We start from the raw sequence: 27,771 nt of genomic DNA on the forward strand, positions 1-27,771 counted from the left end.
CAAAGAAGAGGAAACTGAGAGAGACAGGAGAAGATTGGAAAAGTATTGCCTGGTTTGATGAGTTGCTTTTTCTGATGCAACATTTGGATAGTGGGGTCAGAATTTGGCGACTCAAACTTGGTGTAATGGAGTGGGGGATCTTTTGGGGAATCAGCCTACCTGAGTAGTGTACCCATCTTCTGTTGGCTGCTTCCAGCAAGACAACATCCCATGTAATGAAGTTAAGATAATCTCAAACAGGTTTATTGAACATGCCAATGAATTCACTGTACTCTAATATCCTCCACGGTCACCAGTTCTCCAACAAGCAACCTCTGCATTGCAGTAGAATGGAAAATTCACATTATGAATGTGCATGCAAAGCCACAGCAACTGTGTGATGCTATCATGTCAATACTGACCAAAATCTCTGAGGAATATTTCCAGCACCTTGTTGAATCTATTTCACGAAGAATTAAAGCAGTTCTGTAATCAGGTTCCAACCCTGGTGTGCATCGTGGGTTTGTCACACGTAGTGACAAACCCACAGTAACCACCCAACTTTCTTCAGCTTGTTGATTTATTCATTGTTTTCACTGCCAGTTTTAATGATTTGGTTCATTCTCCTTTGTCCCCTTATTCTCTGGGTTAGCATCGCACTTGTTTGCAGAAAAGAGCACTGATCAACCCACAGTACACTCTCTCCACCACCCATCGACAAACACAATTAGCACCCAGCTGGTAAATATATTGGGGAATTTAGCAACTAAGATTTAGCAACCAGATAGAGAATGTTGTATTTAAATTTACCAGATGGCTAGAACTAACTGTAAATTCATGCTAGTGTGTTGTAAATAGGCAACTTTACAATATGGTACCTTTTTTTCTGTTGCTGAAAAGCTAATCCAGGGTTTGAAATGAATGTGAGTGAATTGTTTTATTATTTATATGTACATTTCAGACATGCAGTTTGTGGGGGTAGGTTAATTGATCAATCTAAATTGCCCATAGGTGTGAATGCAGGAGTGAATGTGAGTGCGAATGGTTGTCTGTCCCTGTGTGTTGGCCCTGTGACAGACTGGCGACCTGTCCAGGGTGTACCCCACCTCTCACCCTATGACAGCTGGGATAGGCCCCAGCGCCCCCCACGACCCTGAAAAGGATACGTGGAAGCGAATGGATGGATGGATGTACATTTCACCGCTAACTATTTATTTTAAATTTATGATTGCTTTGATATTCTGTGACACATTGAAATATCCATATAAAAGTATTTCCCTCTGTTTATTCAAAAATATTTCACTCTGTGTATAAGAATTGTAGTGTACAGAACAGCTCATTAAAAAACCACAACAACAACAATAAAACTGTTCATTCTAGCCTCTTTCCAACAACTCTCTTTGTGAGTAGACACACATTTGAATTTCCTATAATAGATTGTCCTTTAATTTGCATGCAGATTTACCACAGTTCATAAAGTTGTGCTAGTGTCTAATACGTATAGTGCATGATAGCAGAAGCGCGTACTTCTAAACAAAATCAGCCTTCAGTTTTGTTGCATCTTCATCCAAAATCTAGTTTTTAATAGAGGATGCGATGAAGGTAACGTTCAGAGTCTCTGGCGTCCTCAAGCCTTGTCACCCCCAACCTCCATGATGAAGGTTTGAAGGGATTTTGACTATCTGAGATGTCTTCCTCAGTTGGCAACAGAAATTCTCCTGCACTTGGAGCTTTAGTGGTTTCTTCATCATCAGCACTAAAGTCAGATAATGGCTCCTTAATCCTGGAACAAAGATAAATAACTCTTGGTTAGGCAGTTAAATACACTGTCACAAAGACACATTATAATTTGAGGATCTGAACATTTCATTTGCTGTTTATATTCTAAAATTCTAATTCCTTTGCAGTTGGCCTGATGGTTTGATACTAATGTGTATGGTACTCTAAAGCAGAAATATAGCCACAGACGAGCTACAATGAGAGAACAGCCATAAAGAAAATTTGTAGGTTGCCACATGGAAAAGAAGTTAAATTACAACGTAACAAGTAAAAACGTTATTGACAATTACTTTTACTTTATGGTTGTAGAACAGAATAAAGTTACAATGTCTCTTTATTTCTCCAGAAATAGAAAAAAAGCCTTTCAGCAAGTGAAATGAATATGTCATTTGTGGCATACAAAAAAGTGTCAAAAATAAATTGTCACATTAGACATTTAGCATGAGAAAACAAGCTGAACTATACAGTCAAACAGAGTTTCACAACTTTAGCTCACAGCGTTGTCAAAGAAGTAACACTGAGTAATTCTGTTAATACTGCACCACTCTGTCGCCGACCTTCACCACGCTGTGAGACTTTATTATTACTCTAAGAACTCTTATTTCATCTCAGTGAGGAATGTAGAAACAGATGTATGACTGTGTGTGTGTGTGTGTGTGACAGAATGCAGGGGAACACACAGTCATGTGAGGTTAAAATGAGTTTGTTAGACACATGACAATTGTTTGCTGCATTTAGGCAGGAGCTTGTGTAACCCAAAGTTTAACTGGTGACAGTATTACTGATACGAGGGGGAAACAATTTTCTACAAATAAAATCTAAAATCATTATCTTCACACATCCTGTCTTTTCTTATTTTGTGTAGGAAAAGACAAAACAGACACAAACCTGAGATATCCCAGTGCTCTGTTCCACTTGTGATCTTTCCGTCCCTCGACTCTGATTCCTGCTTTATTCCTTGCTCGGACTCTCAGTCCTACCAAGGCCTCGGCCAGCCCTGTTTCTTCCCCTTCTTTCTCATCCTTTTCTTCATTTGCTCCTGGCATATCGTCATCTATCCCCTGCCACACCAGCTTCGCCCGATGCTCAGCATTTCTCTCCCCTGACATTCTGAACAGCCTGTGTAGCTGATGCATGTTCAAGCCTGTAAAAATGTTAGAGCATCCAGACTTTCGGCTGCGTCGACTGGAAATGTTCCACTGCATAAGGAGACTTTCCTCACTGGAGCTGGATTCCAGGGAATCTGCCATGTCACACGGTTGGAGAATTTCTGGGTTGTTATATAAGGGCACGAGGATGATGATGTGAACCCAATGTACGGGCACTGCTGAGAGTCTGGAAGATAAGGTAAAAGAGAGAGAATTAAAAGGAGAGAGACTAACCTGGTCAAACTAAGGATAAGGATAAGGATAAAGAGATCACAACCACAAGCTTTTATCCAGCAGACAATTTCCATGACTGGAGCCAAAAAAACTATTTACCAACACCATCCTTGTCTGACAAACTCTTATCTCATTACTCATGGGTATTGGGTTAAGTACAGTATGTAGGGAGTTTGTTGGGCACATTACAACTTACACATTGTACAAACTCATGTACTTGCACACATCCATGTGAAAACACTTATGTGGGACTGCAAATAGCAAATTTCTCTTACCAATATATTTTTTCAGTGACTTAACTGGGCCATAAAAAGTCAGATTTTCTAATTGTTTAATTGTATTAAGTAAAACCTGAAAAAGAATAAATCTGAGAAGACGAAAACGACAGAATTTTGTATTTTTTGCTAAATCATGACAACATGTGTTCAAGCCCCCTGTAGGCTTTCAAAAAACATGCATGTGTATCTTTAAAAAAAAAAAAACATTAACAAAACACCACCTCATGTTTGAAGTGGGTGACTTCAGGTCTTTTTGCTGTTTCAGGAGAAACTGGTATTTTTAAGATTAGGCTAGCTTTTTGCTTTTTTGCTTTTGTTTTGGCTGATGAGAACTGATAAGGAAATTGGAAGTTTCATAGGCTATTCACAGCCTAATAGTTCTATGCGTCACATTGTTGTGACAGCCAGTCTCCATGTCATATCTAAAGCATCAAAAGCCCCAAATCTACATCAAATAATTCTCCATTATCATCTTGACAGTGTATCCCAAATATAACTGTAAACTACAAATGCAATAATAAGGGTGCTTACCTTCAGTCTGAGTGAGACAACTGTATGCACTAGGCCAGTAGACAGACAACCTGATTAATGAACCGGCATCCAAAGTGTAACCTTCACACCGGCTAATGCCCAGCCGACCCACTTCACAGGGGCGCGTCAGTGGCACGCGGTGTCACGAGGAACGTAAAGGAATAATCAAAGAGTAGGCTAATCCATTAGTGACGTTAGTGTTTGTGCGCTCACCTCACAGCAAGAGTCCGCCTGTAGCATTCAAAAAGAAAAACAATAACCAACAGAGCAAACATTAACCCCACCACATGGATTTGTGCTTTTAATCTCGCACAAATCCATGTGGCGAGATTAAAAGCGGGGTTATTTTGTCTTAAAATTCTAAATAGCCGTCTAATTAACCTTACAGGTATCTATGCATGAGAGCTGAACATGAGTGCATTGCTTGAGCATGAGCTTCAGGATCTCCTGAAGAATATTGAATAGATCAAAATGGTCTGAGGCATCATAACTGTCTTATTTGATAAGTTTATTTCAAGCCTCTTTTATGCATTTCTCCCATTTCTTCCGTCAACGAAATTTCAGTGGTACTTCTATCTATACCTTCCTGTTATTAATGAGATTAATAAAGTGAAGTCGTTAATAAAACCCACGCAAAGCAATTTTACCTGTAAAAAAAGTGAGTGCGCCATTATTAACTTATTTTAGACAAGCTGAACTAAAGCTAATACCTCCTACGATTAAAGCCACTGAAATTACTGCCGTTATCCAGTCTCTGTTCAGACGTTCAACATCATTTAATAGCACATACCACGTGACCCATTGTTCCTACCATTCGGCAAGAAGCCTGGTGGAAAGGTAGCAATTAGCAATGGCTGGTTTAGAGGTAATGTAAAGTTTTTTATTCATATACTCTCATACGGCCCTGACTTATATAAACTCATAACGCTCCATTTTTTTATTTATTTATTTATTTTTACCGTGTAGGAGGTTGATTGTAATTTAAATAAAACAGAAGTACATCAAACTGTATATGCTTATAAACACTGATAAAAGGAAGCACTGTGACTGTGGAAGACCCAAACCCTGAATTTAGAGTTTAATGTGATCGTCAACAGGAAAAGGACAGATTTTAAAAGTTAACCATTTACTTAAGATAACGAGCATTTAGTAGATCCAAGATTCTAGCTTAACTTGCTCGAAATACCTTAACTATTTACTTTCAGGATGTCGCTGACGTTAAAAAACAAAGCTCGTTTTCTACAGCAGGTGTAGAGCACCTAATTAAGACCAATTAGCAGGCGTGTGAGGAGATCTCTTTAAAAACTCATAAAACGCCTGGTGGTTATTTCTCTTGCGTGTGACCAGCGTTTCCTTTCAAGACCAAACATGCGTGGGCTTTTTGCTGGATTAAAAGCTGGCCGGGTTCTTATACCCGGGTCAGGTATTCAACAAAGAGCAACTTACATCCATGGCAAACCGCCCAAAGATAAAATAGGCGCTGTCGTAAGTAGACGCTAATTCCATGTCTGTTGAATATGTTACAAATTTTGACTGGTGGTAACAGAAGTAACATGTTGTTGTTCTGCAGCAATCTGCCTTTGTCTTGATGGTGATGTCTCTGGCCATCCTAGGGCCTTCTGGTTGGATTCTTTCCCGCCTAGACCATTACAAAACCCGTGACTGATGGAAGACGTCCCAGGAGCAGTCGTTACACCTGTGCTTGCCCTTAAAAGAGCATAATTTCAGATATTTCAGTCGTTGCTGAGATAATAAATTTAGGTTTCTCAGTTGTACTTTGTCCTTTTTTTCTTTTTTTACCAACAAAGTGATGCACTTCGCCGTTTGGACCACTAGTTGGCACATAAGCAATTGTTGGCGGAAGTAAAACCTCTCACTTTGCTTATAAACGAGCTCCATCAGTACAAGGGGTCCATTATTGGGGAAATCACGTGCTCATCAGGGGTTTTAATATTAAGTCATTGCACAGCGTTAGTGGGTCGTTAAACGCACCATGAAGCCGCAGCTGTTTGGGACCAAAGAGCGACCGTGCGTAACAAACAAAACCAGCGCGGACGCTGCGCTGTCCTTTCAAGAGGAGCTTGTAGCTGCCATACACGGAGCATTTGAAGTGGCCGTGGAGATCGCGGTTCGCGAGGTGAAAAAGCTTGTGGCAGGTCAGGTGACGAGCGACATCTATGAAGAGATACGACGAGAAAACGAGTCCCTCAAACAAAGGCTGCAGAGAGCCGAAGCTAAGCTGGACTCTGCGCGCAGAGAGGAGAACTGTGGAAGCCCTCTTACTACAAATCAGCTCTTCGGTGCCATAAAATACACCGATCAACCGCCACACCCCAACTGCAGTCAAATAAGCACAAGTGCTGTGGGCAGTGTGCTCAGCCGCACAGAGGTCAGAGGTGACACTACCCCTGCGGGTCACAGTGGAGCGCATCAGCCTCGTGACACCCACGATCTACATTTGAGAAGACCCGACGAGCGCAGATCGCGCGAGGAAGAGAGAATAAATGACGCAGCTTCAGATCCAGAAAATGAGGCGAACGATGGATGCACTAGAGGTACTTGTGAGACTTGTTCTCTTTCATTACTGCCCCAGTAATTGCCTCAGCATCCTAGTTATATTTAGATCACGATGTGTGCACAGAAACTAACAGCTAAACTGTTAATGCATGGGGATGAACATTTTTCACACGTTTTGTAGACAAGTGTGAAACCAGTGATGCACAGTTTTAACAACAATGTTTTACTAGCAGGATTGCTGAAGTGCAAACAGTCACCTTTTTGCTATTTTAATTTTTATTTATTTATTTTAACACAGTTAAGATTGCGGCCAATGCAAAGACTTAAACAATATACCTGTTGGTTTGTGTGTGAATCCACCAAGTGCAAAGATCTGTGCCACACCAGATGTTTGTGCACAGCAAAATCTCCAGTGCTGATTTTCTAACACTGGAAAATATCCCAGTGTTAGAAAATCAGCACTGCTCAGTGTTAGCCATTGTTAATTTTCAAAACTGACTAGGTTACTTTTAAACATATAACACTGTCAAAAGTGTTAATTTAACACTCAACAGTGTTGTATTTAACACTCAGAGGTGTGGACCCATATAGACACTCTCTAGCGTTAATTTAACACTGGAGATTTTGCTGTGTGGGATTATGATACGAAGGGCACCTCGGTGTGAACCATATATATATTTAATTTTGTGTAATATACTGGGATAATTATAATAAGAGCTATGTTGTTATATTTGTAACATATGGTATTATTTCATTTAGTAAGAACAGTAACAAAATAAACTATCTTGGAGCAACTGTGACCACATAATTTCCTCTGGGATTAAAGTATTCTGATTCTGGCTTTTGACCTGTGCCCTGATTACATGCCTGATGGTTTCAGACTAGAGAGAAAAGAGGCTAACGCTGTAATGATTTCCAAACATAAAGTTCTGGATCCTCACATCTGTTTTGAGTTCTGTTTTTAAAGTAACTGTTTTTGGAAACAGTTGCAAAGGTACTGTGCTCAAGCTCCATAGAAGGCTGACTTTAAATTTATTTTATAATGTATGGAAAAATTGTCTTAGTTTTCTAATTTAAAAGAAATCATTAAATGCTCTTTATTTGCAGAGGTAACTGAAGAGATTTCTCGCGTTTGTATGGTGAAGATCGAACGTATGAACCCAGTATGTCCAAACCAAGCAGCTCAAGATGGCATCTCACCACCACTTCCCAGCGTTCTTGGCAAATCCACTCGAGAGCTGGTTACTCAGGTTACTGTAAAGCAGGAGAAGCCAGAAGAGGAAACGCATGGTTCCTCTTGCTGTTTGGATTCCTTTAAAGTGGAGGATTTTAGCCTGGAGAGTATATCTGGAGTCCAGTCCAAAATGTTGGAGTGGAAACCAGAAGTGCAGGATATTCAGAGCCAAGATTCAAACTCTCAGCTGTCCAGCGATGGGCTCGATCAGGGTAAGAGCGAAAACTGCCACAAAGTATTCCCTCTGTTACAACAAATAAGGTTGAAATTAAGATCAGATTTGCAATATCTAACAATGACATACTCACCTAAAGTGGAAAAGTCTTTGAAACTGCATTTACCTCATGGGAGGGTAAAATGTTTGAGATTCAAGAGGGCTTAAAAAAACCCAGGGGCCCGTTCTTCGTACCTCGCTAAGTAGGTTAGCCGGATTAGATTGTTGACGATTTCGCGTGATCTTGGATCAGTCGGTTCCCCGAAGCTCATCCGGGACTTGCTGTCATAGCAACAGAGCCGTAAGCGTAAACCTGCTCGGGAGCAGGTTCACTTTATGTAAACAGGATTAGATCGCGGCCACGCAGGTATGTCCGCTTCATTTATACGAAAGCAACAGCGATATTCCACCACTGTTTCACCATAAATAAATAACATCAATGTAACTAAAGACAATGCAGCACCTGATCCATTTATTGATTTCACACAGATACATACAGGTCATTTCCTAAAAAAGGGAAATGTACTATTAACATTCTATTACATGTATGTGATTATTACAGATGTAATTCATATTTCAGAGTAGTAATTGTAAATTACTTCGTGTAATCAAGATGAGAGACCACGGCTATAAAAGCGAAGGTGGATTTGGGAAGTCTGTCGCAGCCATGTCCTGTCCGTATACGCGAGCAGCCCATTGCGGAAGGTGCAAGATTGATAAGGAGAGTCCTCAGAATTCAGCGTATATTGCGGGATAGACAGGATCCTTTAGCTCAGCGCGACAGTGTGCTCATAGAGAGATATCGATTTTCCCGTGAGGGTATTATTTACTTAACCAACTTGTTGACGAGGGGGTGCAGGACCACCACCTGTCTTTTTTTCCTCTGCCCTTTTCTTGGTTGCTGTTATGAACAAACTAACAGAGTATTACAGGCCAGTATTACCTTGCCAAGAGACGCAAAGCAATCTAAGAGATAAATATTACCATTCTGTAGAATACTCCTGTATTCCACTTTTACTTGTTCCCATGTTCTTGTGGGTCCTGTTGTGGCTCTAATGTGAAAGGGGATATAATATAACATATTATAATATAATATAATGCCATTTGATATTGGACAATATAGTGTCATATGATAGATCTACCCTACCGCCTACTGGTGTTGGCCAGAGGGGCCGATGGCGCGATATGGCAGCCTGGCTACAACCGTAGCTGCCTCCACCAGTGTGTGAATGTGGGAGTGAATGAATAGTGGTATCGTAAAGCGCTTTTGGTGCCTTGGAAAGCGCTATATAAATCCAATCCATTATTATTATTATTATTAAATTACCTACGAGTTTGATTTGTCAGCAACTTTCTGCCAGCCCTCTCTCCTTGCTTTTGCAGCCTTTGCAGTGTTCTCTTGCGTTTTAATTAAACTCTGAAACTCCTGAAATCCCTCACTCAAGAGTTCTTGCTCTGCTGCCGGAAAATACCGAGCGCGCTCTTTCGACATTTTCGCCGACCAATCAGCGGGTTGCCGATCAATGTTTCTACTATCGATGCGTAGCCCCTTTTACGACGCCCAGTGATGTCACATTCCTGCGTCCAGCTGTAGTAATCGTCAACAGCAGGTGTGTTCGGGGAACCGGATTAGCGAGCTCACGGTTAGCGCGATGATTTGATCTTGGATGTAGTAAGCGACGTACGAAGAACGGGCCCCAGGCCTGTAAACACAGTTAACACATTGCAGAGCCTTCTCTCATGAATTGTTTAGTTTTACAAATGTACTGCACTGACGTTTCCAATATTCAGATTTAGAAATGTGGAATCAACAAGAGTAAATAGACATTTTTCCTTGTGATCAAGTTGCTGAAAGATCATCCAGGGAAATTTTTGTCATTTTTGGAGCTGCAGGCCAGTCACATTTGCAGCTAGATTTGATCATTATGGGAAATTATTGTCTGTTTCCGAAATTACTATTAAAACTGGTAGATGGACTATATGCCAACTCACCATGTGCTATTTCACTGGGTGCAAAATGATTAGCTGTTCATTTTACTTAGCATTAACAAGCATTAAAGTTGTGCTTAAATTATATGTGTAAATCCACTTACGATGTAATTAAAATAGTTTAATCTCAAATGAAGCAATTGTAATGCAAATTAGATGGTAAATGGCCTGTATTTATATAGCGCTTTACTAGTCCCTAAAGCGCTTTACATACACAATCATCCACCCATTCACATACAGGTGATGGCAAGCTACATTGTAGCCACAGCCACCCTGGGGCGCACTGACAGAGGCGAGGCTGCTGGACACTGGCGCCACCGGGCCCTCTGACCACCATCAGTAGGTAACGGGTGAAGTGTCTTGCCCAAGGACACAACGACCAAGACTGTCCAAGCCGGGGCTCGAACCGGCAACCTTCCGATTACAAGGCGAACTCCCAAAGCTTGAGCCACGATCGCCCCTAAGGTTAATTAATGTGGTATGTTTGAGCCATAGATGCAATTATGCCATCACTGAGCCAATCTATAGTATTTCTGAGTACTTGTGTACACATATTTTGTTAAATCCACAGCATAGAAAAATGTTGTTAAAGGTCTTTGACAGTAAATATCTTACATTGCTATTGTCTTTTCTGTTTATTCATTTGAATAGGCTGTGAATAACTAAAATACAGACAGACTTGCTGAGGATTTGGTAGAGCTGTGTGATCACACCTCTCTATGTTAGTATCCAGCAGACAAACACAACTATATCTCTGTGCAAGAGACTGGATCAAGGTGACAAGGAAAAGTTGGTTTAAGCTCTAAACAAATGGCAGGTGCAGAGAGCATGACTTGTAGTGTGAGTTTGGGACCTGTAGTGTCCTGGCTACTTCCAGATAGTGGAAAACATATAAGACTCTTTTCTTCCCACCGCCACAAAAAGGAATGCTAAGGGGATTGAACCAAGTTGGTCCTAAATTCTGAGGGATTGTTGTGAGTTTTAGCATTTGGAACTCTTAGGTGATGAAGGGAGCAGACATTCAGCTGATGGAAATAAACCAGAACATGCTTGTCTAATGGTATAACATGTAGAAGAGGCAGGAACTCTTAGTGCTGCTTCAGAGTCCTGTGCTGCTTGCAGCTTGCCCCGAGTCTGACAAGCATCTACAGGAGTAAGCAGTGCTCAAGCCATGCCAGCACAACAGGAGCATCACTGGCAGCTGCTAGAGATGACAGCAGATCAGACGCAACAGAGGGAGATGACTTCTAGTCACCTCCCACATCCCATCATGTCAAAGCAATCAGTGAAGAGAAAGACCTACCAGCATTCTTTCTGACACCTCAGATCATCGCACCAGCAGGACAAGCAGTACTTTCTGTGCCAGCAGTTAACTTCACCAGCCCACAGTCCATTCTGACTGCCACCATAGTGGAAGCTGGACAAGCTCCAAGGAAGCTGTATAGGGAATTGTGAAAGTGAGAACAAATGTTTGGCCAGTTCTGCCCTTCTGGGACTGAGCACAGCCAACACGATGACAGAATACGGGCTTAGTGAAAGATTATTTTTTTATAATTTTATCTCCTGAGTTTGTATAATTAAATTAGACATCATAGTCATACAAGAACAACAGCAGTTTCCTGTTTGTGTTCAGGTAGATAGAAATACTTTCATTCATGACCCAGAGTAGTTTTTGTTTTTCGGTTGGCATTGTTACTTTACATTACAAAGATTCTGGGTTTGAAATTTTTGGGATGTTTTTAGTGTTCTGGCACCGATACAGCAGTTTCTTCACGTGGTTCAAATACATACATGTTCAGTTAACTAGCGATGCTGGATTGAGTTTATCTGTGCATGTGAGATAAACAAAAAGTTGGCGGTGCAGGGAAATGAATGGGTTTATTGGCTTGCAATGTAAAATGATCTAAGTTGCTAGTGGGACAAAAGTTCTATATAAGTAACAGACAATTTCTCATTATCAATAATATTGATTGGTTGTACACCCAGTATGCAATAGAAAATTTGCCTCATACCCATGTGCCAGTCAAACAGCACAACATTTATGCTTTCCTACTGTCTAGTGATGCAAAATTTTAACATCTGGACTTCCAGTCAGGCGGCTAAATGTCAGATTATTCCTCAGATTATTCTAAAGGATTCAAAAAATGTTTGCTCTATATAAAAACAATGGTCAATCTACTGACTTAAAACACTTATTTGTTTACATGTATTATGTATGTACTACATGAATTCTGATCTTTAAGGCTAATGAAGTTTGTGTAATTGAAAAATATATTTTTTAAATAATTATTCTACAGTGTAATTAACTCTGCATGTTATGTCTTTCAGCAGCTCATCCTTCAAACCCAGCCTCCACCCTTCAACCGCCCACAGATCTTCCATCCCTCCCTGCAGAGTTCTCCAGTATCTTCCAGCTGTCCGAACCAGCTCCTGTGTCAGAGGCCGCTCCACAGGTTTACCCAGTCAATGTTCGAACCAGTCATAAACTCAACCACCCCGTAGCTACCCTCTATGCCTGTAAGTCCTGTGGTCAGACTTTCCATCTGCCCAGCTTGTTGCGCCGACACACTGGCCAGTGCCAGCTAAGGTTCCAGCAACGCTGTCAGCAACCTGTGGCAGGAAGCAAGAGGGCCAGATTGCAGCTTTACCCACCGGGTTGCAGCCCCTTCCGCTGCACAGTGTGCAACCGAGAGTTCAATCGCATGGAGAATCTCAAGACCCACCTTCGAATCCACACAGGAGAGAGGCCATATACCTGCTCAGTCTGCTCAAAGTGTTTCCGTCATTCTGGTGCTTTAACCAGGCACTTCCGCATCCACACTGGAGAGAAGCCTTACATCTGTGGACAGTGTGGAAAGTCTTTTAGAAACTGTGGTGGGCTCAAATTCCACCAGCGCTCTCATAGCAAGCAGCTACAGTAGTGTGGTTCTTGAGATTGGAATTTTGTTATGCAATATGCATAAAAGTTGATTTTATGCAAGGCTTAATATGTTTAAATTTTATTTTTATGTTAGCAGCCACCTATCAGTCCTGCCTCTGCTGAGTAAAATGTCAAAGAAAGACGTTTAATATTTTCCCATGCACACGTGATATACAGGCACAGCACGCTCAGAAGAGTCATGTCTAAAAACAAGCAACATTCACAATACAGGACGCAAATATTTACGTTTCTGAGGTGCGCCATGCTCAGTGGCCATAATCAGTCCCTACTGTATATTGATATAACCCGAAATGACTCACCAGTATGAGGTCTCTCTGTGCAATCCACTTTTTTTTTTTTTTTTTTAAGACCAGGTTTTCCCTTTGAGACTGTGTTGTTTCAAAAGAAATCTTACAAAGCAGTATCTCAAGTTATAGATACTGCAACGAGCATCTTAGGTCACCTGTCAAAAACTAAAACTATCTAACTCTCAGACAAATTTAAATGCTTTTATGATTACATGGTGAAAAGAAAATAAGCTCCAGGAACTGTAGCTCAGTGATCACTGAGGTCAACATTTAAATGCATACGGTATATGTCAGGTCAGTAGTAAGTGCTGAAAACTAAATGTGTGTGGAGCCTTTCAGTGTAATTCCAAGTGCCATTTTAATTATGTTCGTGGTATTGAAGAAACTACTGGTTGAGCCAGTATGTTTATGCCAATCCCGTTTTTATAATTGTCTGTGACTCACATATGTACTACTGTATGTCTCTTATTTCGACTACACTATGTAAAATAATGTATATGGACTAATAAAAGTAGTATTTAAAAGTAGAAAGTCACAAAGTGGATCCTTTTTTTTTTTTTTTTTTTTTTTTTTTTTTAAATCAGTCACCTGATCTTAACCCAGTAGAGGAGTTTTCAGTTAACAACGGGGAACTGTACGAAAACAATTTCCTAAACAATGAATGAATTAAAGTTGAAACTTGTTATTTATTTATCATCTTTTTTTTTTTTTTTTTTTTAAAGCTAAGGTAACTAATGTTTAAGGTTAACAAAAGAAATAATGTGTCATTCAAGTCTCTCCCAGACTAAACTAGCAGCATTCAGTTATTCACCGGTTAGGTCGCCGGTTCGATCCCTGGGCTCTCTGTCCTGGTCGTTGTGTCCCTGGGCAAGACACTTTACCCTACTTGCCTGCTGGTGTTGGCCAGAGGGGCCGATGGCGCGATATGGCAGCCTCGCTTCTGTCAGTCTGCCCCAGGGCAGCTGTGGCTACAACTGTAGCTGCCTCCACCAGTGTGTGAATGTGAGAGTGAATGAATAGTGGTATTGTAAAGCGCTTTGAGGGTCTCGAAAAGCGCTATATAAATCCAATCCATTATTATTATTATTATTATTATTATTATTATTATTTAGTGTTTCATTTGATTGTTATTAACTGCTCCACTTGTCTTGCTGACACTTTTATATCATCTTCCTCTTTTTTCTTCTTTCTTTGCTCATTTGCAGAAGGATACTCCTCCTTCATTTTTGCTGAATAGCTTTGCAAAACAGCTTCCTCTGTTATTTCTATTACATTCTGCCTGTGTGTTGGGATTTAAAGCAACAGTCTAAATTCCACAGCTGCTATTTAATCTTCATCAACTGCTGTACAGTAAATGTGTGGTCAAGGACTGACTGAAGCTCTTTAAACCAGGTGAGTTTTACTTTGTCATGACTTCAACTTCAACATGACTTCAACTTGTGTAGTTCCATCAGTGTATTTTGTTTAACTGTTTTACTTTCACTAATAATCAACAAAAACCTATTTCCACATCTACTGGAGCCCCCCCCCCCCCTTCCAAAAACATCCATTAGATGTTTTGGTATGAAAACTATTCTGATAAATCATAACAGTCAAAACTCTGACAGTCTGAATAATTTCTGCTTTAAAGGTCACAAAGAGACATTATTATTATTATTATTATCATCATTACTCACAAAATTACTTTCAATATAAAATTGAAATGTATGGAAAGATTGTCCAAGAGCGCAGATGGTGGTAAAATTAACAAATATAATTGTTTTTTTAAAAAAAAAAAACCTAATAAAAGAATGTTTATTATGTTCTTGTTTTACAAAGGAGTATTCTTAATTTTAAAAAAAAAAAAGTGTGGTGGGGGGGGACTTGACTGATCAGTCTCTCTGCGATCGACTGGTTTGGACACCTGCCATTGACCATTTTCTGTTATCAATTATCAGGCCTGGATTAAACGAGGAAGCAGACGCTCTCGCAGCTGAACAGAGCTAGCAAGGCAAAGGTAGCAGGTCCAAAAAAGCAAAATAGCGGGTTGACTCTCTATGCCGACACGCTGACAGTTTCAGAAATCGCCTCGTTGTTCCAGGTTTGTGCTCATGCAGGAGGACAACCGGAGCCATGTTGACTGAGCTGCTTGAATTTGGAGGCTCTTTCTTCCTCCAGGCTGAAGATGATGGTATCGGTGGGACTCGCTAGTTTCGCCTGAGCTCCTTTCAGCACCGCCGCCGCCTCATAAGTTGGTTGTTGTTGGAAACCGAGCTCGAGGTAAATGATCTCCTTCGTATTTAGTAGCTAGTGTTAGCAAGGCTGACATGCCGGTGTCGTGCTGCTATTGTACAGCACAGCGCTCTCCCACCGGCACAGGACTTGAGTTAACTTTCCGGTTTGACCGCATCTCGCAGGCCACAGCAGTTAGCCCGGATTTCCCTCCTTATGGTCACGATAAAGAAATCGATTTTAATAGATTAATCAGAAATAAGTAGTCCTCATGAAAGCTACCAACATATCGTAACCCTTGGAAGGAATCCACCTGAACGCTAGGTTTGTTCATTCATCAACTCGCATAAAGGAGTTGAGACTGTAAGCGTGGGTTATGGGAGATCCTCCATATAACTAAAGCGCACAAGAATAGGTTAGTGGAGAAATTCGCTCTTTCCAATAACGCTTGGATGATGGGTTTCTCTCACAGGTCTCAGGAATAGACCCCGGAAAAGCCAACAAAAGCGTCTCTGAAAACGTGGTTGGTCATAACGAGGCAGACTATCTACAAATTGAACAAATCAAGCACTGGTGTTAATCTCACTAAAGCAGTTAATTTTCTCAAGGGGGTCACAGAAGAAACAGGGACTGCTGTGGAGGGTTACACTAATACGCTTATTGAGAGATACAATTAATATTGAGCAAAACTGAGTTCAGCTTGATGAACTCAACAAAGAGTAAAAATCTCTCCAAGTATCAGAATTTTTGTTCATTCAAAACACCAAATAAGAGTAGTATTAATGGAAGGAAGCATTTTAGTGTGTTTCAGGTTTGCAATGACTTCTGAGATTATGTTTTGTGGACAGATGACAAAGAAGTCCATTTTTCTATTTAAAACACACAACTCTGTATTTGTGAATTTTAGAACAGTACTGTCTACCAGCTCTAAAACTGAAAGAGTGGTGGACGGATTGTGGTTTGGGGCTGCTTTGCTATCTCAGGAGTAGAGTGCCACAACTACAAAGTGACCAAAGTGCACAAGTAAATCGACAACACGATAGTTTAAAAAGAAAAAAAATTCATGTTTTTGGAATGGTCATGTCAGAGTCCTAACCTTAACACAACTGCTTAAGGTTGATGCATGATGGAAAATGTTGAAAATCCTCTATAAAGCCTAAAAAGATCTGATGTACGTTTTTGCTAAAAGAGATTCTAAGATATAGGAAACTCGAGGCCTGTTACTTTTCTCAGCTTGGACTTTTTGTAAGACTTTTTTTTTGTGTTATCAGTTTATGTTTGTCTTTATTTGTAAGAAGATGAAATTTCAGTAATTCAAAAGGGTTTACAAACTTTCTGTTGCTGAAGCTCTAGACAGTTGGTAATATTATCACAGCAGATGCATTTTTGCTTTCGAAGTTACTCAACACCTGAATCCTGCTTGTCTGTCCCTCATTCTGTCCAGGGATGGCTTTGCACAGTACTGGATCATTCCAAGACCCCTCACAGGGCACAGGGGATCGGGGGGAGCTGGTGCACACATTGTCTAAAGAAGCCCCTGGGTCTTCAGATGCCTCTGAGTTGGGAAGCCCTCGCAGTACACCAAACTTTGACCTCCTCAACATGGTTTTGTCCTATAAGAGGATGGCTCTATATCTAGAACCGGTTACAGATACAGTGGAGCTCATTCGCTTCCTGCTCGGGTGTGTATTTGTGCTTTCTGTACCCTGTATGAATATCACATAACTGCTTTTTCATAGTAATCACAGAGCTACATATTTATATTGCAGTATTCATTATGATCTTTTTTTTTAATCTCTCAGGTGGAAGATGCCACTGTGTTCTCTGCTTGTTTGTATTTTCCTCAATGTCTTCTTCTGCACAGTTAATGAAGGTAGGAGGAACCATTACACAGCCTTATTCAGCCTTATTGTTGCCCTTTGAATAATTTACTATGTTGTTTTTTTCTGTCTCCCTCTTCTGACATCAGTTGGTTGGTTCACTGTGAGTTTAGCAGCAGTATCTTTGCCGGCTGCCCTGGGTTACCTGCAGGACAGGTGTAGGGGCAGAGCCTCAGACGATGAGCTTCAGAAGCGTCGCTTTCATGCTGTGTATCGCAGAGACTTGCAGATCATTCATCTCACCAAACAGGAGGCCATGTTGGAAGTCAAAGACCTGTAAGGCAAATTATGCATTTAATGTCTTAAACTATTATCATGTAGCGTCCAATCTAAAAAATGAAGTCAGTGTGGAGCTGCTTTAAACCTGCTTTCGTTTAAAAGGCCAGCAGAGACAACCTGTGGTTGTCAAAAACAAAGTCCAGAGCCCTCAGCTCACTTGATCCATGCCCATAGTATACTTGTTACTAGTATGTTTAGAGTCTGAGACACTTCTTTCAGGTTTTACTGAATCCAACATTATGTTCATTTTGTAAATTATGGTCCCCCGTAATGTGCAGAAAGAAGTTAAGCAGAGTATGCTTTCAATGTTTGATGCACTCTATACTTATAAACTCTGGTTTCAAAAAGCTAAGGTCCCAATTGGAAGGTTTAGAGACCTTTAGGTGACCCTCTGGCAACCACTGGTCGCTAGGGGGGGAAAAAAGTATATTCCCTTGCTGATTTGTGAGCAATTGCTTGAGGTTGCTGGCAGTCACTAGGTGAAATTGGTTGTAGAGAGGTTTACAGCGATGCATCAAAAACCTCTTTTCAATTGCTTTGGTTATTAGCAGGTTGCCATGGTTGCCTGTAGTTGACATGGAAGATGTCAGCAAACACTTGGCTCGTGTTTGGAGGAAAAACCTTTGAGGAAATGCTTAGTTGTCCTGTAGAGTTGTTAACTTTACATTTATAAAATGTAATGCATCCCACAATTGTTGATCGGAGTGAAACTGTCATTATTTCCAAACTATTATAAACTTGAATGTGTCTCTCATCACACAATATTGACTTAGAGTCCTACCTGCTACCGGCATATTCATTGTTTCATACGATTTTAAAATATCCAATTTAAAGATTAAGTTTCAGGCAAACACTGATAAAGAAGATGGAGGAAGTCAGTTTCTTCTTCCTTTTTTATTTTTATTTTTTAAGCAGTTTATAAACTGTAGCTATCGGTGCATTTCTGAGTATTTGTTCATGGTATGTATTTGCAAATCGATTGAAATGTATTTGTTCACCCTTTATTTGTGGGTCTCATTTGCCTTCACCAGGTTGAAGCAGCTGGATGACATGCTGTCCTCTGCCTGTCAGTCAGCAGAAGCTGCTTATAAAGTCTTGTACTGGGATAATCACACCAAGTCATCAAGGTCTGCATCTGTGGTCTCTCTCTTTTACACACACGCACATTCTTTTTGCTTATAGCTGAGTCATTATTGCTCAACAGCCGGCGCTCATGATAACATCAGTTCAGCTCATGCATGTGAATGAAATGTATATGTTTTAACAAGCTCTACTGTACTGATCTCTTCTGTTGTTGCCGATAGTAACAAGAGATTCAGATGTGTGTCAGTAGTCACGGTTTAAAATGTCAAATGTGAACTTAACAAAGAATTCTGTTGCTGATCAATCGCTCACATAGTTTTAATGTGACTTCTTAAAATGTTCCACCTCCAGGTTCTATGGAGGGATATTAATCGTGGTGTGTCTACTCTATGTTGCTCCGGTGGCCTGGGTGCTAGCTGGACTCAACAGTGTCATGTTTCTGTGGAACAGAGACTTCTGCAGAGGTTAGTTTGGAAAAGGCTGGAAAAATAAAACTAACACTGAAGCGTTAAAAACTGCAGATCTTCAAACGGCCTCTAGAGCCTGGCTCTAAAAACAGTAATAAAATACAATAGTAGTACATGGTCATTCCATACAATACATTCTCATTTAATTATGGTTAAAAAGTAAGATGGTGACTGAATTTGAGACTTTAAAAAGGGTAGTCCACAATCCAGTGAACGACCTTTAGGTGGCTACATCCATCTTTATAAATGCAGTCGATGGTCTGTTAATCTGTTTCAGTTTTATTGGAGCTTAAGAAACTGTTCCACATGAGCAAGACACAGACTTCAGAAGGGGCGTGTGAAGAACAAGAACAAGGCAATTTATTGGAGAGGACCCCCACACCAACCAGTCTAGAGGTGAGAGACAGAAGCACGGAGGACAAAAGTTTATACGGTCTGATACGACTTACACTGAAGGATTATTTGCTGTGATTTATATTAAAACCAAATACAGCTGAAAGCTTCTTACACTGAGAGCATGGGATAAACAGTCCATCCATCATTTTCCTTTCATGCCCTCTGTGTCTTTCTGTGTTAGGATTTTTACTCCAGCAAAGTCACGGACTGGGGATCACATTGATCTGTGGAATTCCAGAGTGAAAACTTCACCCATTACATTCATGTGTGATCCCGATTTCAGATCTCTTGACCATACCACAGTTTAACAGCTGTCCTGGGTGCTCACTCTGGGATCAGCTGTGTTTCAGGAGTTAAGTAAACAAGTGCTCAGATGTTGTTTTGTGTTTTGTCACAACAGGATCTGTCCCCTGGCAGTGTAGAAGAAGCTGAGGAAGCTGAGCCTGATGATGAATTTAAAGATGCCATTGAGGTAAACGGAACACTTACACTTTAGGATGTTCTTTTAAATTACATTTGTATGTTACTTCTATGCAGTTGTAATTCTCAGATGTCTGCAGTATTATAACTTCTTCCTTATAATGTCTAATGTGATGTCCAATTTCATAAATCTTTCTAGTTTAAGTAATCATAAAATATGTTTCTGTAGTATTTTAATTTGTTTTCTTGCCAAAGTTATACTAGAAAAAATGGTTACTGCCATTTATTGTCTGGCCAAGTTGGAAGCAGTGAATTTATGGTAAATGGCCTGCATTTATATAGCGCTTTACTAGTCCCTAAGGACCCCAAAGCGCTTTACATATCCAGTCATCCACCCATTCACGCACACATTCACACACTGGTGATGGCAAGCTACATTGTAGCCACAGCCACCCTGGGGCGCACTGACAGAGGCGAGGCTGCCGGACACTGGCGCCACCGGGCCCTCTGACCACCACCAGTAGGCAACGGGTGAAGTGTCTTGCCCAAGGACACAACGACCAAGACTGTCCAAGCCGGGGCTCGAACCGGCAACCTTCCGATTACAAGGCGAACTCCCAACTCTTGTAGCTGATTTGACCCAGATTTACACTCATAGGTGGAGCAAAAAGGCCAAGTGTGTTCCACTTGGTTCACCCTGACAGCAACAGAAATGGTGTAAAGAATGGGAGAAGTTTTATCTTTCATTCCTTTCTTCTTTTGCTGAGATAAGTAATTTCTACTGAAATCTTCAGTAAACTGGAGTCATTCATTAGCTTAACTTTTCATGTAATATATAGATGTAGGGGGAAACAAATTTGGATGGTGAATTCTATAAATTTTTGTCTTGCAAAATAATAAAAAAAATTAAGAAGTTCAGTTTGAGCTTGCCGGTAACTGTTAGGGAGGAGGAAGCCTTTGTTGCTGACATACCTCCTGTCTTTATTAGTTTTTTTTCCCTCTGCTATCCTCCTAACTCAGGAAAATTCAGTTTCAACACAGGTAAGTGTTCTCTCCTTTGTTGAGAGGAGGCTAGTTCGTCATGGCTTTTTCTTTAGTTCTTGCTTTGCTTTTTGAAGCGCAGTTTTAGGTGTGGTCACGGATAGTAACACTGAATATTAGTACTTTTAGGTAACGTTTTTCTCATCTCTTGTTTTGTTGCCTGACAAGGAAACCCCATTGGTTTTGGTGGTAAGTGATTTCACTGTTCATCCCTACTGCCAGTCCATCCATCCATCCATCCATTCACCTTGGCAGGAGTTGTGTGGCAGCAATAATGCTAGAAATAACATGCCCATAATTGTTGCCTCCAGTGGTTCCATTACACAGAATATTTGTATCATTATTATTCAGCATGATCACCATCATGCTTTACGCAACAAACAAATCTTTACTATATTAAATCCCCAGACTGAACGAATTCTATCAACAGAATGTGAATAATTGCCTGTGACTTTCTGTCCAAAATATTTTAAGAGAAATCAGCTGAACACTAGCTCCAGGGCGTTCTTTTGTGTAACACCAGTCTGCACGACAAGACTCAGTCAAGAATGAGTAGCGATGAACCTTTTATTTTAAAAACACACATTGTTATTCATAATAGGGGAAATGGGGTTAGAGCTAAAAAGAAATGTCTTTTAAAACGTTTAAAGAACAGAAGCAAAGACCCAAAAACGTTTCAGGACTGGTAAAATGCTGCCCCCTTGTGGTGAGGGATTTAGTTAAACACCAAAAGTGCGTTTAAAATCTATTAGCTCTTGTGACATAAAACTTTAAATAAAAAAAATATGTTGTCAAATTTAGTGGCCAATATTAGTCAACAAGGTCCATTACACCTGACTTATCTGTACATGAATTTGTTCATCAAATAAATGGATACACTTATTTGCTAAAATCCTAAACTGTTCCATTAACTGCAGGGAAGAAAGAAGTTATCCTCCTCTCTCCAAGTCTTTATTTTTTGCTGAAGTTGGATACGTGTTATTCTTATTAAAGAATAGTTTTATATTCTTTAACAAGAAAAGCTTTTAACACATGACAACTAATATCTTCATTCTGTTTGTCCTCCTACACTCTGTTCATTTGGTTCTGTGTCATTGCTGTCACTCAGTGTAGTGGATCACATTTGTAGTGGAGTAGGTTGTGCTAACCTCACTTGGTAGCCCTTGGTTCACAGACAGTTGGTACCTTTATCACATCCTAGTTATATTGAATATTAAGAGTTAAGAGAGATTAACAACATTTAATTTCTTTAATATTTCTGCTTTTGCTCTTATGGAGGTTGCGGTCCTCATGTTTGGCAGATAAATTAAGTACAGCAAGTGCGTGAATGCATGTTCTTTGAAATGTATTCTCCACCTTCATAATCATCCTAGTAGTCGTAGTTGTTGTGATCATCATGCTTAGCTTATTCATCAAACAGCTATTAGTCAGACTACCTGATTTATTTTTAATTCTAGTTTCTCCTCTGTTAATGTTTAATTTGTTTCCTGGCTTCTTTACACTTCAAAAGCTTAGACGTTATATTAAAAAAAACTATTTGTTTTTTCTATGTATCTCACTCCTCTTCGTCTCCCTAAGGAGGAGGATGATGGATCCCTTGGAGCTCCCGAGTATGACACTATCTCTGAAAATGGTCTTCTAAGCCGAAATGAACCAATACGCAGCAAAGTGTCTAAACTGACAGAGAAACTGCGTAAACGCTATCCCGCAACCGTCACAGGTCAGCGAATCCTCCACTGATTTCAACCCTCTTATTTATAGCTCGGTGATGACACGGTAGATTTTCTAAGACTTACAGCTCTATTCTTGGCTGTTTCTTTCTGTCTCCAAAGGCAACTGTTCGAGCTGCAATGCCGTCTTCTCAGTTCTGAAGAAAAGGGTGAGACTGAAACCTTGTGGCAAGAATTTGGGATATATTTAGGCATCACGTCGTCATCATGGTTAATTTTATCCTATTTTTCTGTTGGGATGAGCTCTAACCCACTGTCTGTTTTTATTGCAGAGAAACTGCAGTAACTGTGGCAACAGCTTCTGCTCTCGATGCTGTTCCTTTAAGGTGCTGAAATCTGTTATGGGGGCAACAGGTGAGAAGCAGTATCGTTAAAATATTTGCATCATATCACACAATTCTGTTTCTGTTAGTTTTATTCATCTGTTCTTTGAGTTAAAGCCGCTGTCTTTTATTATTTCATCCTCAGCTCCAGAAGCACAGAGAGAGACAGTGTTTGTTTGTGCTGCCTGTAATTCCACTCTCATCAAACCACAGTGAGATGGCATGTTGGTTATATCTCCCAACGGTCAGCAAGTGTTCTCTCACTGTTTGGCCCTGAGCCCTATATTGGACCCTGACGTACATGCCTTTGTGTTCATGTTAAGGCTCTTCTGTCAAGAAACATCCCATGTGGAGCTCCTACACTCCTTTGCCTTTATCAGTTCCTCGTTAGCTTCTCTTGTTGCTTATGGGATTTCTACTATTCCTGTTGTTGGATTTTTCTTTTTTTGTGCTATCAGTGAAGGACTGGATCTTATCACTCAATGAGACTCAGCACAGTACACAGTGGCTCTAAAATCAAAGGACCTATTTACAGTCTTTCTGAGAAGGACCAATATATGCACAGTGATAACCACGACTCAGCTAGTAGTGATTGGTGGTTAAAATAAGTGAACAGGGTTACAGCGGTTTTGCTTTACAATCTTTGCCTCACAATAACGGTGATGGCTCGTGAATTTTGATATCTTAAGGACTGTTTGGCAGATTAATGACAATGTAATGCTGAAGGACCTTTCTGTAAGAACATAAGGCATCAAATCTGCCGTTCAGACTGATGAATATGATGTGGGAAAATGCTTAAGTTGTGCTTAAGCTTGTTCAAAAGTACAAGATAATGCTGAAGGACCTTGACATCCATCTGTCACCAATATGATATGATGAATTGTGGGTTTGTCCGAGATTCTGAAGGGAAGTTTGAGTTCTGAGTCACACCGGGCCACAGCCACAGTAAGCCACCTCTGGCCCCAAGAGAATGTGCGTTCCCCGACTGTTTGTGAAGAGTTGCTGGAGGTTTCTGGCTCTTGTTAAGTAAAGTTGCAAAGAGAGCATTGCAAAAAAAAAACTTGTGATTGCTTCTGTTGCGGGCAGATTGCTGCGGGCACTAGTAGTGTGCGAGGAAGATGCCAACTTGTTTGGAGACATTTATCATTTTAGTCTCTGAGCTGTAGTAAAAGTTGAAAAAGAACAGTGCAAACTGGAAAAAGAGAACATTTGCCTTCATAGTACAAGTTGTGCCTTACTGGAACAAACACATTTTAAAAGGGTCACCTTTCACTTTGAAGCCGAATGTTCTCCATCTCCGGTTTCTGTCACACCTTTACAGTTTTGCTGCTGTTGGCGAGTAGTTTGCGATTGTTTTCACTCTAGTCTCCTATCAACCAGTCATCTCACAGAGCTTTGACTGTTCATCATGTCTGAGTGAATAGGGCTTTAGCAGTCAATATCAGAGTGTCTGCCAGCACCTGCTTACTAACTGATTGGCACATGCACGACAGATAGTTTGCTCACATAAGATCATTTTTGAGCAAATGCTATCCTGGTAATCCTGGTCTGGAAAACTCACTGTGATTAGATTTGTCTTTTTCAGTTGATTTTCCTACCAGAGGAAGCAGATGCAGAAAAGCATAAAAAATTGAAAATGCAAAGCAAAGTCTCACACAGCGTGGTTTTGTTGAAGGCAGGGTCTGAGCCGTTTTCGAAGTTGAGCAGACCAGTTCACTCTTGTAATAATCTAATTGCTGCTGCATTTCAGTTGTCATGGTTTCCTACGTGGGCGTGTCAAACAAGCTTTATTGTATTACAGCAGCACGTCCAAAGGTCCTTTGAGTCCATGTTTTTCGTCTGACTGGATCGAGTCGACCCAACTGGATAAAAATAATTTGAGTGGACCGAAGAACCCACTAAAACTGTTACCAGAACTTCACACTCTTGCAAGCAGGACTTGACTTGAAGAACTCATGTGAGGCACTGAAACCCAATATGTGGATCCTGGTGGCAACATTGTTTTAATCATGTTTCAGACACAGATGATTGTAACTGTTTGCTTTGCTTTTACTGTAATCATATATAAGCTTACTGTAAATAGTTCTAATTGTTCTATGTATGATATATTTAATTTAAAACTCCTGAAAGTGCGAGTTATTATTTGACCGAATGATTAATTATGTATATACTGCCCAGGATTTTAAAGATTAAATTATGCCGTTATTAAAATAAACAATGTAAAGATTTACAGCTGTGGTCAGTTTACATACACTCATTGTGAGCTTGCATGTCATAGTAACTTTTGAATTTTCACAATTTCTTTGAACTGTTCATATCCCTTTTCTGACACGTTTAATTTTATTTTGAATTTTCTCTAATCCACACAGGGTCAAAATTTTATGCAAGGGCTCAAATATATGCACACGCTCCGTTAAATGTTTCAATAAATGGTGCTGAAGGTTCTACAGTGTGGTGGCGAGGCCAAGGTCTCTTAATTTCTCAAGAGTGATTGTGAATGACTACAGCTGCTAGCTTCTCTTTGCTGCCATGGTGGAGTGACCAATACTGCAATTGGAAAGTGCAAGAAACTCAGTGAAGCCTTAAATTAGAACTGGAGATTTACACAAACTGGAAAGGCCTCTTGGAGCCGTTTCTAAACAGCTGTATTCAAAGATAATCAGTTCAAACAAACTTAACAATTGGACGTATCACTACTTTTCCAAGGTCTACAAGAGACCAAAATAGTCACCCTCAGGTGAGAGAAAATTGCTGTTAACTGGAAACTGGTGGAACACCAGAGCCACTGTCCACAGTGAAGCAACTTCTACAATGGACTGAGAATGTACCAAAAGCCCTGGTCTAAAATTATAACTTTTAAGCTCGACTGGAATTTTCACCTGCCCACAGTGACAAGCCAGATGCCTTCTGGAGAAAAGTAATATGATCAGATGAGACAAAGATTGAGGTATTTGCTTATTTATAAGGGGCATGTTTAAAGGAGCAGAAAGGTGAGGCTTTCATCCCAAAGAACACAATGCCACCTCTCAAGCACGCTTGTGGAAGCATCATTGTCTGTTTTGATGCTAATGGCATTGATGCATTGCACAAGATTGATGGAGTAATGAAAGAGAAGGACTACCTCCAAATTCTTCAACTTGACTTCACATCAACAGCTAAAGGGTTGAAAATTGTACACAGTCAAATATTCCAACAGGACAATGATCCCAATCAAAGCCCTGAACTCAACCTTACTGAAAATATGTAGACTATGCTTAAAAGCTGAGTTGGTGCCAGAAAATCAACCAATTTAAATGATCTCTACCAATTCTGCCAAGAACTATCCAGCCAAGATTATGCCAGAAGAATAAAAGCACCTTCTCGAGGTGCAACTTGCTAAGAGACATTTAGCCAAATAAAAATGTGGGTCTATGTGTATATATGTGGCTACATGTATCACTTTGACCCTGTGCAGATGAGAGAAAATCAAAAATAAATTAGGACTTGTTTTTACAAGTTGTTGAAGATGTATGCTGTATGATCATTCCACTCTGGAAAAAAGAATAGTTCGGTCATTGAAATCAATTAAAAGCTCAAAATGAGCATGGCACTCGTGGCCATGATGAGCGTAACCACAGCAGCAATTAAAGTGACAGGTGGTAAGTATGTTCCTTTTGGCATGGGAATCATTTTATTAGCAACTAAAAGGCATTGTCATTTCAAAGCACAGTTGTACCACACTTTAAAAAAAGCATCAGAAATTTTTTTTTTTTTTTTCAAAACAGCTTCATTTGATTGATTTATTCCATTTAGAAATAAAAGTTTGAATTCCTTCATTTAAAATTTGGTGTTTAACTTTTAACTAATTTATTCAAGTATCAACATTTTCAGTGATATGCTGGTGATAGATCCTCAAAGTTGGTTTTACAAATATTTGTCTGAACTAGTGGATTAAATTATGATGTGTAAAGTGAAATGGGTCACTCCCACTGATAAACTCATAATGTTTATGCCAGAGGAAGGTTAAACAAGAAAGCTCTACTGTAAAGGGTGCAGATATGGGAAAGAAAATACAAATAACGACACTTCAAGTAAGACCTTGAAGTGACATTTGAAGTTTTAAAAACTAATTGCCATTTAGACTCATTTCGATTGTTTTTAAATGAGAGAAAAATTAGTTGTTAAATCACAAAATGGAGCTGTAATAAATTTTATTTGAAAATTTAGGATGAATGATGCTGCTTTCTTTAACATATAGCTTATAGTATAGGCTACTACTAATAATCAAGACTGCAATCTGTTTCAAACAAGCTCTCATTTCCTGAACATAAAACCAAAAAGCTCTTGTCACAGAAATTTATATTTTAGATATAGTTTTGTAAGGAAAAACTTATTTCATGAAGCCTTTTTAACACATATTATGAAATTTACATGGAGATTTTGTAAAACAAATAAAATAAAAGCAAACACCTAATTATCAATAAATGCAGTTCCTCTAATAGCCTCTTGAGGTTGCTTCCAAAGGCAAAAGCAGGCTAGAAAAGACCAAACCCAGCAATCAAAACAACATGTTTACAGTTTGTTTGAGTTTTTTTTAATTCACCTTTTTGGATTGTGTTATGCTTTAAAGTAGTTTCGACCTTCCAGAAATACGGTGGTGGCCACAATTCTAACTCTAAGGGTTCTGGATGTGGAGATGGTTGCCAGATGTCCTCTAAACTTGTATGATTGCTGTCTTATTGATTTGACTCTATATTATCATATGTCCAAAATGGCAGACAAGTTAATGTCACTTGGTTAACAGTCACATGGCTTCAAAACCTCAATTTCA

General features: G+C 39.9%; 3 protein-coding genes across 6 annotated transcripts; 2 read left to right on the forward strand and 1 right to left on the reverse strand.

Moving 5' to 3' along the window:
• Positions 1 to 1,244: 1,244 nt before the first annotated feature.
• On the reverse strand, positions 1,245 to 4,565 carry avpi1 (arginine vasopressin induced 1). Of its 2 annotated transcripts, XM_026170218.1 has the most exons (4): positions 4,336 to 4,565; positions 4,163 to 4,180; positions 2,647 to 3,093; positions 1,245 to 1,762 (listed from the first exon to the last, which is right to left on the reverse strand). In XM_026170218.1, the coding sequence occupies exons 1-4, from the start codon at positions 4,368 to 4,370 to the stop codon at positions 1,561 to 1,563; spliced, it is 702 nt and encodes a 233-aa protein (XP_026026003.1). In that variant the 5' UTR covers positions 4,371 to 4,565; the 3' UTR covers positions 1,245 to 1,560. The 2 variants fall into 2 exon arrangements, with proteins under 2 accessions (XP_026026003.1, XP_026026004.1); XM_026170219.1 differs by lacking the exons at positions 4,163 to 4,180; positions 4,336 to 4,565 and adding an exon at positions 3,950 to 4,156.
• Positions 4,566 to 5,611: 1,046 nt separating this feature from the next.
• LOC113023823 (zinc finger protein 768-like) lies at positions 5,612 to 13,186 on the forward strand. Of its 2 annotated transcripts, none has more exons than XM_026170216.1 (3): positions 5,612 to 6,504; positions 7,574 to 7,912; positions 12,232 to 13,186. In XM_026170216.1, the coding sequence occupies exons 1-3, from the start codon at positions 5,943 to 5,945 to the stop codon at positions 12,822 to 12,824; spliced, it is 1,494 nt and encodes a 497-aa protein (XP_026026001.1). In that variant the 5' UTR covers positions 5,612 to 5,942; the 3' UTR covers positions 12,825 to 13,186. The 2 variants fall into 2 exon arrangements, with proteins under 2 accessions (XP_026026001.1, XP_026026002.1); XM_026170217.1 differs by having other exon boundaries at positions 12,235 to 13,186.
• A 1,808-nt stretch (positions 13,187 to 14,994) lies between these two features.
• zfyve27 (zinc finger, FYVE domain containing 27) lies at positions 14,995 to 25,193 on the forward strand. Of its 2 annotated transcripts, XM_026170223.1 has the most exons (14): positions 14,995 to 15,127; positions 15,212 to 15,390; positions 16,787 to 17,024; positions 17,145 to 17,215; positions 17,312 to 17,498; positions 18,533 to 18,628; positions 18,936 to 19,048; positions 19,329 to 19,447; positions 19,848 to 19,919; positions 21,077 to 21,097; positions 22,487 to 22,628; positions 22,741 to 22,787; positions 22,911 to 22,992; positions 23,107 to 25,193. In XM_026170223.1, exons 3-14 carry the CDS (start codon positions 16,789 to 16,791, stop codon positions 23,175 to 23,177), a joined length of 1,257 nt encoding a protein of 418 aa, XP_026026008.1. In that variant the 5' UTR covers positions 14,995 to 15,127; positions 15,212 to 15,390; positions 16,787 to 16,788; the 3' UTR covers positions 23,178 to 25,193. The 2 variants fall into 2 exon arrangements, with proteins under 2 accessions (XP_026026008.1, XP_026026009.1); XM_026170224.1 differs by lacking the exon at positions 21,077 to 21,097 and having other exon boundaries at positions 14,996 to 15,390.
• Positions 25,194 to 27,771: the final 2,578 nt, after the last annotated feature.

Source organism: Astatotilapia calliptera, chromosome 6 (genome assembly GCF_900246225.1).
Source record: "Astatotilapia calliptera chromosome 6, fAstCal1.2, whole genome shotgun sequence".
NCBI lineage: Eukaryota > Metazoa > Chordata > Actinopteri > Cichliformes > Cichlidae > Astatotilapia > Astatotilapia calliptera.

Bases quoted from the DNA above. Each gene is read 5' to 3' on its own strand.
- avpi1 (XM_026170218.1), bottom strand. From the start codon at position 4,370: ATGCACTCATGTTCAGCTCTCATGCATAGATACCT. The intron at 1,763-2,646 runs GTTTGTGTCTGT...TCTTTGTTCCAG, and splicing joins AGAGCACTGGGATATCTCAG to GATTAAGGAGCCATTATCTG.
- LOC113023823 (XM_026170216.1), top strand. From the start codon at position 5,943: ATGAAGCCGCAGCTGTTTGGGACCAAAGAGCGACCGTGCGTAACAAAC. The intron at 6,505-7,573 runs GTACTTGTGAGA...CTTTATTTGCAG, and splicing joins GAACGATGGATGCACTAGAG to AGGTAACTGAAGAGATTTCT. The intron at 7,913-12,231 runs GTAAGAGCGAAA...TATGTCTTTCAG, and splicing joins CAGCGATGGGCTCGATCAGG to CAGCTCATCCTTCAAACCCA.
- zfyve27 (XM_026170223.1), top strand. From the start codon at position 16,789: ATGGCTTTGCACAGTACTGGATCATTCCAAGACCCCTCACAGGGCACA. The intron at 18,629-18,935 runs GTCTGCATCTGT...TTCCACCTCCAG, and splicing joins AATCACACCAAGTCATCAAG to GTTCTATGGAGGGATATTAA. The intron at 19,049-19,328 runs GTTAGTTTGGAA...AATCTGTTTCAG, and splicing joins GAACAGAGACTTCTGCAGAG to TTTTATTGGAGCTTAAGAAA.